This window comes from Hyperolius riggenbachi, chromosome 4 (assembly GCF_040937935.1).
Source record: "Hyperolius riggenbachi isolate aHypRig1 chromosome 4, aHypRig1.pri, whole genome shotgun sequence".
Taxonomy (NCBI): Eukaryota; Metazoa; Chordata; class Amphibia; order Anura; family Hyperoliidae; genus Hyperolius; species Hyperolius riggenbachi.
This window is the reverse complement of record NC_090649.1, coordinates 398,011,763-398,027,905: the sequence shown is the minus strand read 5'-3', so window position 1 is coordinate 398,027,905 and position 16,143 is coordinate 398,011,763. Positions and strand designations below refer to the sequence as shown.

General features: G+C 44.1%; 2 protein-coding genes across 4 annotated transcripts in view; both read right to left on the bottom strand.

Annotated features, from left to right (window-relative positions):
* Window positions 1–422, bottom strand: part of NPHP1 (nephrocystin 1) — a 111,551-nt gene extending 111,129 nt beyond the window's left edge. For both annotated transcript variants that reach the window (XM_068232259.1, XM_068232260.1), the window contains exon 1: window positions 331–422. The gene's annotated coding sequence lies outside the window, so the exon portion shown is untranslated. The remainder of the gene's footprint in view (window positions 1–330) is intronic.
* A 7,985-nt stretch (window positions 423–8,407) lies between these two features.
* The window catches only part of HEATR1 (HEAT repeat containing 1), a 92,593-nt gene continuing 84,857 nt past the window's right edge, over window positions 8,408–16,143 (bottom strand). For both annotated transcript variants that reach the window (XM_068232257.1, XM_068232258.1), the window contains exons 42-45: window positions 15,058–15,212; window positions 13,180–13,338; window positions 11,011–11,119; window positions 8,408–9,624 (exon numbers count right to left, since the gene is read on the bottom strand). In XM_068232257.1, the coding sequence (XP_068088358.1) occupies window positions 9,536–9,624; window positions 11,011–11,119; window positions 13,180–13,338; window positions 15,058–15,212 (512 nt within the window). In that variant the 3' untranslated portion in view covers window positions 8,408–9,535. The remainder of the gene's footprint in view (window positions 9,625–11,010; window positions 11,120–13,179; window positions 13,339–15,057; window positions 15,213–16,143) is intronic.

The window sequence follows — 16,143 nt, the reverse complement described above, 5'->3', positions numbered from 1 at the left end:
GCTATCCCTGTCATGTAATATGGTGGGATACTATATGGTAACATTTACATAGGTAATGCAGCTTGTATGAAAAATGTTAGTGCAATAAGAATACATTTGTATAATGTAGTTAACTTCAAAGCCACTAATCAATGCCTAGCAATAGTAACAACAGAACAGTGAGCAAGCAGTGAGACATAACAAGGCACAGATGGTCACACTGATTGTAGTTCCCCGACCCAGTGATCGCCTTGCCTGTCTTCTGTAACCCCGAACCGAGTGCTGCAGTGAAAGAAGAGCATCTGCAATCCTCATATCAAAATCTGAATTCTGAATATAAGTAATAGTAACCTCAGTTCTGCAGACTTCCCTGCTGTGTATGCTGTCGCTAGGCTGCAAAGCTGAGTCCCTCGTCATCATTCAGCGCCTCCTTACACGTCTCATCTCGTCTGTCTGAGGAAGCTAGGACCTGCCAGGCAGCAGTGTCTGCGAGGCAGGAAGCAGCTGTTCTTAGCATAGTAGCAGCAAAATGGGCATCGCTATACTGTCCCTGTACAAAATCTCAGCAACCCAAAATCTAAGCTTGCCAGAGGAATGACACTCTTGCTTAGAGGCACAGAGGAGGGAGGCTGCTGAACATAGAAGAAGAGGATATAACTTTGCATGTAGCCAATTAGGTTTAGAAGCTGGTGAATGGCTGAGAAATTAGCTGAATAAAGATTAGCTTCCTGCAGTATTTCTGTTCAGCCACACTGGTAATTTAGGCAACTGTAGTCAGCAATCCACCCCCAAAACCCTGTTCCAATATTTTTGAAGAGAAGTTGCACATATGCACTTTGGGTGAAATGAGGTACATGGAAAAAATAGACCTGCAACTGGGAGGCTGCTGTGCAGTCTTAGTTGCAGGATACAGCCATATATGGCTGATCCTGCTGCTGCACAACTCCTGGCCATATTAAATAGTATTCCCCCTCCAGGCCACAGAGGCGGATCTAGAGGGGTGCAGGCATGGCTTGTGCCATAGGCGCCACAGCCCTATGGGTGCCATGCCTCCCAGTCACTCAGACCAGATTCATTTGATTATCTGGGGAATTGCTTCTCAGCAGTATCCTGAGACAATAAACACAGGCAACCATAACACATGCACGCGAGTAAGGATGCTGTTTTCAGAGGGGAAAGGGGCTCTGGCCGGGGAGGGGCGCAATTTCAGTGTTTGCCATAGGTTCTATATTAACCACATACGCCCCTGCCAGGCCGCCATCATGGATGGTGGGGAATGAAATAATTCGGCATCTAGCAATTGCTGGAAGCCGAATTATTGTGTTTTAAAAGTAACTTCAGCTCCGTCTTCTGACGGCGCCAAAGTTACTCACTGTGCGCCCAAGTCTCCTACGCTGGATTTACTGTGTTCAGCTGTACAGGGGGGGAGATGTGTGTAGAAGAAGGGGGCTGCCACTCAAGTGTGGCTGATGTGGAATAGAGGGACTTCTGTACAGTGATTGCTAAAGGCTGGGAGCACACTTGTGTCAGCAATTTTGTGGGCGTTTCCAGGGCTCTGTGTTTGTTCTGCACTTGTAATCATGTTTTCCACATGCAAATTTCCATGAGCGTAAGTGATTTTTTGGATTGCTTTAAACAGTACCTTTAGTAAGGAAATTTGCTTCAGGTTAGAAGCTAGATTCACAGAGGGACATTGCGTTGTGTTCCTGTTCTAACAGAAACGCAACAAAAAAAGTCGTACCATGTTACAGCCACATACATTCAATGAAAAGTATGCTTCCCTGCACCCAGTAAAGTGTGCATTTAGCAGTAACTCACTGCTACAGTGTGTTACCATAACGTAACACATTACAGCAAAGTTAACATCGCACTGTGAACGTCGCATAGACTTATCATTGCAGTGCGTCTTTCCATGTTGCCTCCCTAACATCACTCATTCATATCCCACTGTGAACATAGACAGATACTTACCCAGTAGACGGAAGACTTTCAGATACCATAGAGCTTTTTTGGATCTTGGTCAGTCCCGTTGTTTCTGCACCATCCCTGTCAGTCATTTGACCTGCTAGGTTCAATAGCTCTTCTGCGCTCCTCGGGCAGCCTTTGGAAGTCTTCATGCCCTGGCCCCTGAGTATTTCCAAAGATGAGCGCACCCACACTGCAAAAGTGCGAGTCCCAGTATGGAGGCGTTCATCTTTGGAAGTACTCGGGGACACAAGGACTTCCAAAGGCTGCTTGAAGAGTGCCAAAGACCCAGATGCAACTTCAAAGGGACAGCGAAGGAATGACAGGACGGGCCAAAAACTGGGAAGTCTCTATGGTATCCAGAGCCTTACCTCTACTTAGGTAAGTATCTAACCTGAAATGAGTTTCCTTAATTCAGGTTTGCTTTAAGGCCTACACATGCCGTACTTCTTCAAACGACGGGTCCATCAGACCTTCCCGCAGTGTGGTCCTTTTGACGACAGTTGCACGCGAGTACAAGCTGTTGGCAGACTGATAAGGTGAGCGGATCAGTCAAAAAGTCTTATCAATCTGCCGACAGCTTGTACTCACATACAACTGTCAGCAGAACAACCGCACCGCGGGAGGATCTGACGGACCCGTCGTTTGAAGAAGTATGGCGTGTGCACGAGTCTTTAAGGCTAGACTGAAATTCTGCAGGAAGTGCAAGGATCGAACATAAGACTGGTGCAGTTATTTTTCATATACAAACAATGCTTAGGCCCGGTTCACACCTGCGTTAAAAAACAGTCCATTTGCGGATCGGAACGGAAAGGCTACTGTACAAACGGAACAGATGCGAACGGATCCAATATTAACCTATGGATCCGTTCACATCCATCTGTTTCACTGAACGGACCACAATATTTCTCCCTGCAGCAATTTTCCGGACCGCTGAGCCCAGCAGAATGGAAAAGGAAGCTGAAGCCCCGCATTGGGGGCAATGAGAGAAAGGAACGTTTCTTCACACTAGTGAAGAAACAGACAGTTCTTTAGAGGCAAAATCCACTGGGGGTTGGGATCTGTGGGGACGCTAAAGTGCAACTGAGTGGGCGGGTTTCTTACCCAGGCTTCCGTGTTCTTCTGTTTTCAATTGCGCCCCACGTCGCGTCATGTGACTACCACGCTTCCTCCTTCCGAATTGAAGGAGTGCACGTGGTAGTCACGTGACACAACTTGGACCGCGACGTGGGACGCAATTGAAGGCGGAAGAAGACAGAAGCCTGGGTAAGAAACCCTCCCTCACCCGCCCACTCAGGTGCAGAAGCCTGGCCTCCCTCACCCACCCACTTAGGTGCACGGAAGACCAGAGTAGCAACGGAATGAAAACTGATCCGATCGACCGGTGATAAGATCAGTTTTCAAGGATCCGTTTGCCAGTGTGAAACAAGCCTTACGGATCCGTTGAAGCGGAAACCGGATTCATTTTACTAGATCAGTTTAGCTGAATGCCAGTGTGAAATGGGCCTAAGGACTGGTCCACACTACCAGCCCTTTTCTCAGTCAGTTTGAAAGCTGTAGTGCTATGTATGTGTTTGCACTTGAGCGATGTGATTTCACCCTTAGCATTACATTAGCAAGAGCTTTTGAAATCACTGGCACTTAACACCCATGGCGTTATGATTCTTTCCGGATTTTAGGGTCTAAAACCTGTGCAATTTCTTGCATTCTTTTAGATTCTAAAATCTGGAAAAAAACAATCATGCTGCTGAGGAGTTCTGCAGCAGCTCAGCTCTCACTCACCTCCCTGGGATCCAGCTCTGCAGTTTTCCCTCCATCCTCCGGGTGGCGCTGTAACCCTTTAGTGAGATTGCCGGCTATGGTCGTGCGCATCAAAATTTACCATCTGCACTCCTGCGTAGGTGTAGTAGCAGCTTTCCGATGGGCTCCAACAGAAATAGCTGAGCCCGATCGGGTGCACTCTACTGCGCAGGCAGATGGTAAATATTGTTGTGTGCTGTTCGGGGGCTTCCAGTGCTGGAATGCAGAGGCTTAGGAGGATGGGGGAAGCCCATCCAGGGGAAGTTTTTTTTTTTTTTAATAACAGGTTTACTTTAAAAAGCACTGGTAGGCCTGGGGCACACTAGGAGCGCTCGTGATTTTCTAAGCATTTGTGATTTAAAAAGCTCTTGCCAATATAATGCTATATTGGATTTTTTTTTTTAAGTTACATAAATGGGATCATACACATGGGATCACATTAGCAAGAGCTTTTAAAATCGCATGCAACGTGACCATACAGTGAAGCATACTGTACAATGAAGGTATGCCTGACTGTTGCTGTAATCATGCACATTATCCAGTAAACGGACAGCGTGCTGTGCATTACTCCGATGGCACACGCTTCTCTACACCCGATGAGAGTCTACTGTAGAAGTAGCAATGCATCATGTTGTGACAAAACACAACGGATTCAGTGCGAAAGGATGTTAAAGCTACATTTACACTGGGAGTTGGGTTGTGGGTATACATGCAAAACCGGGGCAGGGTAAAGGCGAAAAACTGCTCACCCTTCTGCAAAAGTTCCGGTGGCATTAATTACTTTATCTTTTAGAACGTTCTGAGTTCAGGTCCACTTTAAAGGACAAATGAGGTGACATGTGACATGATGAGATAGATGTGTGTGTACAGTGCCAAGTACACTAATAACTATGCTGTGTTCCTTTTTTGCTTTCTCTGCAAGTCATTTTCAGGGGAAGAAGGGTAGATACAATTGTTTATCTCATCAGTTTATTTTCACCTCAGGTTTCCTTTAAAATGTACCAGAGCTGAAGCACCACGCCGCCGTCCTCAGTCTTCTCCGTCTTCTGTACCGGGTCCCGTTACTTCCTTCAGTCGCCGGCAGATCTGACGCAAGTGAAGTGCGCTATTTACGTATCTCTCCAGCAGCCGCCGGACACATACATAGAGGGCGCACTTCTCTTGCGCAGACTGGATGAAGGAACGGGACCCGTAACAGAAAACCGAAAAGACAGAGGACAGCGGCGTGGTAGCGATCCGAGCGCATGGGGCTGCAGGAAGCTCCAGGTATCTATAAAACTTTTTTTTTTTAACTCAGCTCTGGTTTCCTTTAAGAAAACCTGGTGTTTAAGCTGTGCTTGTCCTCTACAGCCACTAGATGGTGCTGTGCAAACAGCAAGTGCTGTACATGTTCAGCACAAAATCAAGCTCATTGGGCAGAATATGGAGAATCTGGATTTACCAGATTTGCAAATCATCAGTCTGTTTTATTTACAGTACTGGCCAAAAGTTTTGAGACTGTCAAAATTATTCGTTTTCACAAAGTTTGCTGCTAAACTGCTTTTAGATCTTTGTTTCAGTTGTTTATGTGATGTACTGAAATGTAATTATAAGCACTTCATACCTTTAAAAGGCTTTTATTGACAATTACATGAGATTTATGCATAGAGTCAGTATTTCCAGTGTTGGCCCTTCTTTTTCAGGACCTCTGCAATTTGACTGGGCATGCTCTCAATCAACTCCTGGGCCAAATCCTGACTAATAGCACCCCATTCTTTCATAATCACTTCTTTGAGTTTCTCAGAATTAGTTGGTTTTGCTTGTCCACCCGCCTCTTGAGAAATGACCACAAGTTCTCAATGGGATTAAGATTTGGGGAGTTTCCAGGCCATGGACCCAAAATGTGAAAGTTTTGGTCCCTGAGCCACTTAGTTATCACTTTTGCCAAATGGCACGGTGCTCTATCGTGCTGGAAAATGCATTGTTCTTCACCAAACTGTTGGTGGATTGTTGGAAGAAGTTGCTGTTGGAGAGTGTTTTGGTACCATTCGTTATTCATTGCTGTGTTTTTTGGCTAAATTGTGAGTGAGCCCACTTCTTTGGGTGAGAAGCAACCCCACACATGAATGGTCTCAGGATGCTTTACTGTTGGCATGACACAGGACTGATGGTAGCGCTCACCTTTTCTTCTCCTGACAAGCCTTTTTCCAGATTCCCCAAACAATCAGAAATGGGCTTCATCGGAGAATATGACTTTTCCCCAGTCCTCAGCAGTAGGCCTGAACGATTTATAGTTTTTGCATCGAAATCGCGATCACGGAAACGGTGTTTCCGTGATCGTCAGAGCAGCGATTTTTGCCGATATCCCACGCCCTCCCGCTGTGCACTCCAACTTGCCGCTCTATGTACAAGTAGCAGCGGCTCAACGGCTCTTTTTCTTGGTGGTGGCTCGCTAACTCTCTCCCGCTGCAGGCTCTCACTCATTTCCCTCTGCCTCCAACAGTGCTCCCAGCGTGTCGTCAGCTGGGCGGGCGGCAGACTCCGCCCACAGGGTCTCACCTTGTTTCCCCTCACCCTCTAGTGCACTTAGCGTGTCATCAGCTCTCACTCTCAATCCAGCTGGGCCTGTCAGCCAGAAACAGTGTGGCCAGTAATCAAGTATTTATGCTTAGGAAATTGAATTATCACAGCTCTGCCCCCCACCTCCTTTGCACAGCAGAATTCTGATTAAGGGAAACTGCATAGTGATCTCACTGATCTGTGCAAAGCTGTTGTGTGCTGACCTGGCCTGCTGGGCGCTGTGCATTTGATAAAGGAGCTGAGTGAGCAGACTCTCCTAAAATGGTTTCAGTTTCAGGTTTGATAACTGGCCAAAGCACATGTTGCACATTGTGAATTTAGTGCTAAAGCTTTATTTTAAGAAAATCATGAATCACATCGAAATCGCAATTTCTGACAGAAATCGTGCAATTCAAGCTCAGCAGTCCATTCACCATACTTTCTGCAGAAGATCAAAAACTTTTGGACAGGGCTGTACACTTTAAACAGCATCACAAGTGTTTGGGGGTTACCTTACAATCATCAGATAGCTGGATTACTCCAGATGAGTAACAAACACAAGGGAAACCATCAAAGACCAATATATCTTTTTATTAAAATATAGTCCAAAAGATTATTATTTTTTTTACAAAGTTTGTTTACAAAACGTATTACAGCCTCCAACAGAAACGTAACAGAGTACAATTAGCACAAGCAAATGCCTGAGTACAGGCGATGTTACATGGCTCAGGGTTTAGCATCAATGCCTCAGGTTCATGTCACTTTTTCATGAATATATTACATAGCAAAGAATTAATAATTTTAAAGCATTTATAATTTATTGATGAACATAGATCTAGCCAAAGCCAGATCATTTATTAGATTCCTTTTCTATCACTGACCATATAAATACTGTAGTACAAATAATGTGCACTATTCCCTTGTATACGATATGTCATCAGACATTAAAAACCTCTTTGGGACCATCCGTAGTTAAAGAATACACGAAGTGACATGTGACATGATGAGATAGACATGTGTATGTACAGTGCCTAGCACACAAATCACTATGCTGTTTTCCTTTTTTTCTTTCTCTGTCTGAAAGAGTTAAATATCAGGTATGTAAGTGGCTGACTCAGTCTTGACAGGAAGTAACTACGGTGTGACCCTCACTGATAAGAAATGTCCCTTTTTCCCTCTTTCTTGCTCTCAGAAGCCATTTTCTGCTAGGAAAGTGTTTTATAGTTGGAATTTCTTATCAGTGACGATCACACTGTAGTCACTTCCTGTCGGAGTCAGGACTGAGTCAGCCACTTACATACCTGATATTTAACTCTTTCAGGCAGAGAAAGAAAAAAAAGGAACAAATCACAGTTATTTGTGTGCTAGGCACTGAATATACACGTCTATCTCATCATGTCAGTTCAAGTATCCTTTAGAATTATGCTGCAGTCGTGGCTGCCTAAGCCTGATGCAGCACAATGGTGCATTCCCGCTGGCACAGAACTCAGCTGTCTAAAGACAGCTGAGTTCCGTACCTCTGTCAGGAGCAGTTTTCATTGGCTCTTGACCCCCTGATCACTGTGAGCCAATCAAAGTGAGTAGGAAGTGCAAAAAAGCCTCTAGTCCTTTAAGGGTCCAGAGCCTTTGGTCCGAAATGAGTTAAAGAGAAGGTTCAGGGACAGTGACAAAAAAATAAAAATCCAAATCCACTTACCTGGGGCTTCCTCCAGCCCGTGGCAGGCAGGAGGTGCCCTCGGCGCCGCTCCGCAGGCTCCCGGTGGTCTCCGGTGGCGTGCCCGACCTGGCCAGGCCGGCGGCCAGGTCGGGCTTCTTCTGCGCTCCAATCTGCGTTTCACTGGTGCGTGCTGACGTCATCGGACGTCCTCCAGGCTGTACTGCGCAGGCTCAGTAGTTCTGAGCCTGCGCAGTACAGCCCGGAGGACGTCCGATGACGTCATCGCGCCCGCGTGAAACGCAGATTGGAGCGCAGGAGAAGCCCGACCTGGCCGCCGGCCTGGCCAGGTCGGGCACGCCACCGGAGACCACCGGGAGCCTGCGGAGCGGCGCCGAGGGCACCTCCTGCCTGCCACGGGCTGGAGGAAGCCCCAGGTAAGTGGATTTGGATTTTTATTTTTTTTGTCACTGTCCCTGAACCTTCCCTTTAACCAGTATTGGTATATGGAATCTCAGATGTATGTAATGTGCAGGTTTTACTGGAATTTTCAAGGAGAGAACAAGAAACTTTGCACAGGGCTAATCAGAGTCTGAATTTCTGATCAGTTAAAGATGAACTGTAGTGAAAATAATTTAATTAATACAATTGCTTTTATTTTTTTACAGTATTCTATTCTATCTAATTAATCAGTGTTTGGCCATTATAAAATCTTTTCTCTCCCTGATTTACATATTGAAATGTATCACAGGTAGAAACAACTTTAGTCCTGTCATACGGATGAGCTTATTTCGGCGGAATCGTTTGGACTCCGCCATAGGCCATAATGAGTATCACGGCTATAGCGGCGCTCAGTGACTAATTTGGGCAGCGGCAATTGCCTGGGCTCAAATTAAAAAAAATGCAGAGAGGAGGAAGATCAGAGGGACTTGGAAGTTGGTGGAAGATGAAATGAGCACCAATGAGCTGCTGCATCAAGCACTGTGTTATACTTTGTCATAGTTACGGTTTCTGCATAAATGTATAAATACAGTTTGCATTTACTTAAGGGCCCATTTCCGCTACACGCGTTGTGATATGGCTACATAGCCGCATCTCACCGCAGCCAGATTGTAACCAATGCACAGCCATAGAACAGTTTCCAATGCATGCTGGTTATGCAGAGCAGTGCGGAGTGATCAGAGAATCTGCAGCATGCTATAGCCGGCTGCATCAGTGTCCTGACTCCTCCAGTCACTTCCACATTGGTAGACGCGGAAGTGACGCGACTGCAAGCAGAAGTGATGTGATGCGGGGAGGTAGACGCACTCGCATCACTTCACAAGTAGAAAATGGCCCTAAAGGTGATACATTCTAAACTATATAATGTGTTCATAAAAAAGGAACTGGAGAGGCATTGATACTGGGTCTTGTGTACACATTATGAAACTTGTACTAATTCTCAAAAACATGTTCCTTAATCTTTAACCTGCCCCAGATACATGGCAGGCGGAGTCTGGTGAGGAGGTCCAGCATAGGCACTTCCTGTTTAGTCCATTTTGGAAGTTAGGCAGTCAGTATGCTGCAAGAAATGCTCAGGCACAGTCAGTTATGGAGGTCTCAAAAATAACTCTGCAATGATTCTCCCAGAATGCTCTCCAGCTGCTTGATAGTTTTCTGACACTGCTGCTCCACCTCTTCACACTCATCTAGAAAAGAACCACAACAAGCTGTGATTACATGGTGGTCTGTCTCATAATAAGAGGAAACAAAATCCGTCAACACAAAATAACCACAGAAATGAATTTGGTGTACGTTCATCAATAAAATATAGGTTTTCAAATAAAAAAGCAGACTGGATTAGCAAATGTCTTGATTAACGTTAGTGTAAATCCTGTATCAAAGTAAAGGTGTACGTATAGAGGTGCTGTCTGGAGAACTGGGTGCCGTTTTCATGCTGATAGTAAAATATCAGTAATACTTTATTACTGATAGCCCAACAGTTACCCCCCCCCCATTGTCCAACAATAACCTTCCCCCCTTTCTAATGCCTAACACTAACCCCTCCTTTGGTGCACACGTTATACTAAAACTCAGTCATGACAGTTCTCTGTAGGCACCTCGGCTCTAACATTTTTGGCTCTATACACAATCACAATGGATTTTGAATGAGAACAATGGGAACACTGCTTTTTGGGACCCCTCCCATCTGTGTACGATGCCATGTTGGGCGGGTGCAAGTACGGCCTGCGCCGTAACAAGAAGCTGCTCATGCTCTGAGGAGAAGCATAATATAAAGCTGCTCATGCACTGATGAGAATCTGTGCATGAGCGGTTCCGTGCTACTGGGCAGACGCAGGGCAGACGCAGGCCATACTTGCGCCTGCACAGTATGGCTGCATTAGTACAGGGATGGGAGTGCACCCTCAAGAACATATTCGCAACAGACCTTGTTGAATATATGTTGAGAGGGGGTTTCAGCGCTAGAACAACAATGTCAAAGAGAATTAGAGAAGCCTGTGGAGTATCCAGAGGTTTCCCTCAAAGTATCTATTCTTTTTTTTCTCACAGGTGTCCTTTAAAGTAGTGAAAATATGAATCCAGCCCTCCTGTTATTTACCATGGTAACATGGAGTTAGGTAAGTGATTGACAATTATAGAGGTAGGCCTAGTGCACACCAGAGCGGTTCTGCTGCGGTTTGCGATCCGCTTGCGGGTGCGGATCCGCTAGGGTAATGTATTTCAATGGGCTGGTGCACACCAGAGCGGGAGGCGTTTTGCAGAAACGCATACTCCCGGGCTGCTGCAGATGCGTTTCTGCCTCAATGTTAAGTATAGGAAAAACGCAAACCGCTCTGAAAAACGGCACTTCAGAGCGGTTTGCTAGGCATTTTTTGTTACAGTAGCTGTTCAGCAGCAGCTTTACTGTAACAATACATGAAATCTACTACACCAAAAACGCTTCATAAAACCGCAAAATGCTAGCTGAAACGCTACAGAAAAAGAAGAAAAAGCGTTTCAAAATCTGCTAGCATTTTGCGGATCTGCTAGCGGTTTTTGGTGTGCACCAGGCCGTAGAGTATAGATTTCCTTACCCTCCATGAGTTCAGCCAGGAATGGAATGGTTTCTGGTAGGAGGACCATATAGTTTTCTCTCAACTTCTCCACCAAATCAACCAATACAAGCAGAGCAGCAAACCGAACCTGGGAACACAGAGGTACAATATACTTTTACAAAACATTTACATAGTACAGTATACCGGTTTCACTAGAGGACTGATAATTCTATGAAAGGCTTATGCTCCGTACACACACATTTTTAATCAGCAGGTAATAGGCCAATGTAACTGCTGCCATATACAGTAGTATAATGGACAGCAGATTCTGAATACTCTGAACAGATTATGTAGGTATGCTTTCATACTACATGAAAGTGGTAAAATTGGCCAATCATCTGCAGCTAATAATTGGATGAGGGCACAAACCTTTAGACTTCTTTCACCTGTAACAATCTTTTCAGACAACAGTGTAATACAGTACCTAGCACCAGCTTTGCTAATTGGGTAAAAATCCTATACACCAATTTTATTTAATTTTTTTGCCAAAGGCTATATTGTATTCTTCCTCAGCAGGAAGCCTCCTGCTTTTCTCAGTTCACCGTAGTACGGCCCTATGCAGAGCCAAGCATGCATGTCTTTATGGGGAATATTTGTGCATACTGAAGAACATAGTTGGATACTGCTTTGCACAGATAGACCTATGTTCACACCCTTAGGAGATGCTAAAAAAAATACATCTTTGCACAGAAAACATGATCATTGCTTGATGCATCTAAAAATGTTGTGAAAGATATGCAATAATAAATTCAGCTATTTTGCTTGCTGTATTATTTGTGCCTGAACCTTTCAGAGACCCGGCTCACCTAAGGGATTTGAGATACCATGAGAAAGAAAAAACAAAGGTGGAAAAGGAGGGGGAGGGGGGGGGGTAGGGGGTAGGGGGGGGGGGGCTTGAAAAAAAAATTGTATCATGTGCCCTCTAGCAAGCAGTTTGCAGAGGAATTAATGTGAACCAGAGACAAAGCACCCTCATGTATTTTACCATATATATCAGTGGGAACATTAGAGAAAACACCTACCCTGCCTCCCTGTTTCATTCTTCACTGTTAAGTTTGCTTCTTATCAATCCTGATAAAATCCCCGACTGAGCATTCAGTCTGGCTTTGCTCAGGAATCTTTATAGCGGAGTCATTATAGCAGAGCCAGAAAGGGGCAGGTTTGGACTTGAAAAGACATCAGAGAAGACAAGCTCAGCTATAAAGATTCCTGAGCAAAGCCAGACTGAATGCTCAGTCAGGGATTTTATCAGGGCTGATAACAAGCATGCTGAACAGTGAAGAATAAAACCGAGCAGGGTAGGCGGTTTCTCTAATGTTCCCACTGATATATATGGTAAAATACATGAGGGTACTTCGTCTCTGGTTCCCTTTAAACTCATTACATTTAGTAAACAGGTTTTCCTGCTTTGTATTACCCATACAGTGACATATTTGCTTTTGTACACAAGTAATATTGTCTGTTTACAAATTACAGGTTCCCAAAGTACAGTTTATCTGCACTGAAAGCTGCCATTGTAATTTATTGCATAGCTGCTGTATTTATATATTGCAATGTATCCAGTGAGAATGTGTCTTTTGTGTACACTTTTGGATTGTATTCAGCTGAGACACTGTTAGCAGTGTTTATATTATATTGTTTGTTTTCTTATCAGCCATGATTGTAATCACTTCTTCCCACTGAAGAAGAAACTGCTGTGTTTAACTGAAAGCTGTTCTGCTACCAGTGTTTTTTCTGGTAGTACTTTTTTGCGGCAAAGAATCTTTAGAGCAAAGAGAGAGTTTCATACCACTTTAAATGGACCTAGTTATGTCCAAAATCACCTGGGCTATTCAGTGCCAACCGCAACCATTTCTAAACACGTGGTGCATTGTAAAGTGTTAACATCAAGTCATGATCTGACCATGAAACTGGAAGGATCTGGAAGACCTGTATATTGGGGCAAATATCTGGCTACGTTAAAAAAATCAAATATTCTTGTTACTTTTCAGCTGCATCTATCTATCTATCTATCTATCTATCTATCTATCTATCTATCTGTCACGGTAATCTACTCAAACGAATGGGAAAAAATGTTGATGCTTTTGTTGTATCCTGTGGTTCCAAGGCAGACAAGTACAGACGCTGCTTATCCGTCTACTTTCTCACCTTAGGCGAGGAGTGTCGCATCTTCAGTAGGATCTGATAGTTGAGAGGCTTCCATAAAGAGTCGTCAGCCATGGCAACAGCAAACTGAGCAATACAGGGAACCAGGCTCTTGTTCACTCTCTCCTGGAACTCCTCATCTCCGCCAAGCAGGTTTTCAATCTGTCAGGCAGGGAGATTATAACGCACCATTATAACTCATGTTAATTCTTTCACATTTTACCTTACAGCAGAAAAGAAGAAGGTCTAGAAATTGAACATATTCTTATTGTTTTTGGCTGATCTAAGTCCAAAATCCAACTTCCAAATGACAGAGACAGCAACAGTAGCAACCGCACTATCATTCTATGACCAAATTCCACCATTTAATATAAGAGGAATAACACTTGCAATTACTTAAATTCAGGAAATGAACTGCAAAATATCCTGATATGCCCAATAATCAGTGCTTCTATCTTGTGTCCCCGAAAATAAGACTCTTGTATTAATTTTTTTCTCCAAAACATGTGCTAGGGCTTATTTTCAGAGGATGTCTTATTTTTGGGGGAAACACTGGTAGTTTTCCTATACAAAATGTATATACTGCATGCCATGCTGAAACACAAGCAGCATGCACAGAGCTTGTGGTTTGCATATATTGGCTCTCACTTACAAAAATTTGATTCTACTGATCATGTGGGTAAGAGTCTATTTCTTGCAGGCAGAGAACTCGGTCAGGCTCCCCAGAGCTACGATAGGATAAGCTGTGTGTCTTGGGAAGAGGTGAAGCGCTGCTGATGATTATTACTTTATGACACAGATCAGGAGGGCTGGCTCCAACAAAAACACAAATTGCCTGGCACATATACCGGACTGTAGAACTCACATTATACTGCTGCTGTCCTGTATTCAGGCTTTGTATTGAGCATGACTTGCTGGTGTCCTGTGGGCTGCCACTAGGGCTTACATTCGGGGGATGCCTTATATTTCAAGCATGCTAGGAATTCTTGCTAGGGCTTATTCTCTGGGGATGTCTTACTTTAGGGGAAACGCTGTGTAAGGGTATGTATACTTAACCATGTATCCAGGACGGAAGGACATTGGCCTTATTTCACAAAGTCGTTTACACTGATCTAGCGAATATCTGGTAAAATATTTCATTCGGTAGTGCACAAGTTGAATTCATTTTAGACCTGGTGTAAAAATTGGTGGTAGCAATTATGAAACTACCAAACATTATGGTAATGTCAGACCATGTTAAGGTAATGTCGTGACTAGGGCACACAGTAGGCAGTAGTAGTGTTAGGAAGTCTTGCCCAAGTTCTCCTTACTGAATAGGTGCTGGATTACTGAAAAGGAAGAGCCGAGATTCAAACCCAGGTCTCCTGTGTCAGAGACCTTTAAGAGACACTGAAGCGGAAAAAAATGATGATATAATGATTTGTATGTGTAGTACAGCTTAAAAACATTAAGATCAGAGACATAAGTCTAATTGTTTCCAATACAGGAAGAGTTAAGAAACTCCAGTTGTTATCTCTATGCAAAAAAGCGATTAAGCTAACTTTCAAAGTCGCAGAGAGGTCTGTCTTCTGACCTTTATTATCTCAACTGTCAGTGAAGAATTTTCTTTTTCTCTGCCAGAGGAGAGGTCAACAGTTCATAAGACTGCTCTGAAAAACTCATTTAGAATGCGGAGTAGTGTGTAATCTGCACATATTAGAGAATAATGCAATGTTAGAAAAAACACTATATACCTGAAAATAAAAATATGAGAATATTTTCTTTGCTGCTAATCTTCTAGTATCCGTAGTACACAACCAATTCATTATATCATTTTTTTTTCTCTTCAGTGTCTCTTTAATCAGTACACTATCCAGTACAATATCTGCATGAAGGCATTACCTGATCTACCAAGGGCATCATGAGGGCATCCGCTCTCTCTTTGCTGAGGAAATGCTGAGTGTCATACAGAAAGATTTTGTGCAGACAGTTGAGGGTGAACTCCAGCAGCAAGCAGCTTTTCTTGTTGTTTTCATCCAGTTCAAAAAAGGCTTCATCTAAAAGACAATCATACATTATTGAAGCAAATTAAACAGGGGCATCACTTGGGTCTGAGACAATCCGGGGCACCCCCTCTTATCAGACAGCCCAGCCCATAACAGAAGACCCAAGAGACAGACCGCGAGTGATAGTGTGCAGCTGACCAGGAGGAGGAGATACCTGATCCACGGTCCTGCACCACTCTGCTGTACTAGTGCAAAGCTTCCATCTTCTTCCCTCCCTGCACGGTAAATGCTGCTCATACAAGAGACTTGTCCCAACCTGATGATGCGGCCGCGTATGGATAGTCAGAGATCGCATCATCATCAGTTCAGGCCAAGTCTCTAGTATGGGCAGCGCCCACCATGTGAGGAAGGAAGAAGATGAAGCTCTGCATTAGTACAGCCAAGCTGCACTGACTCCATAGATCAGGTATGTCCACTTCCTGGCCGGCTGTACTGTCCCCGGCTGTCTGTCCCAGGGGGCTGCCTTACACTATGGAGGAGGAAGAGGCAGAAAATCGGTACACAGTGGCAGTGCCCCAAACCATTTGGCCTAACGACCCCACTGATATTAAATACGGATATAACACAACAAACTCCTATAAGAAAAATACATATAAGAAGTGGAAATGTTTAAATCTCTCCTTGGGTCTTCTTATATAAAATGTGGCAGACTGAAATCTGTTGAAAATCTGTGTGCAGTGTAATTGCTCTCTGGCTAGATTCGATCAGAGAGGGATCTATCTAATGGTTGATCTGGTGGCCATTGAGTAATGTATGGCCACCTTAAAGAGGAACATCAGCCTAAGTTACATTAGTTATGTTAATGAAAATAGATAGGTAATATAATCTTTTACCCACCCTGTTTTAAAAGGACAGGCAAATGTTTGTGATTTTATGGGGGCAGCCATCTTTGTGGTTGAAAGGAGGTGACAGGGTGCATGAG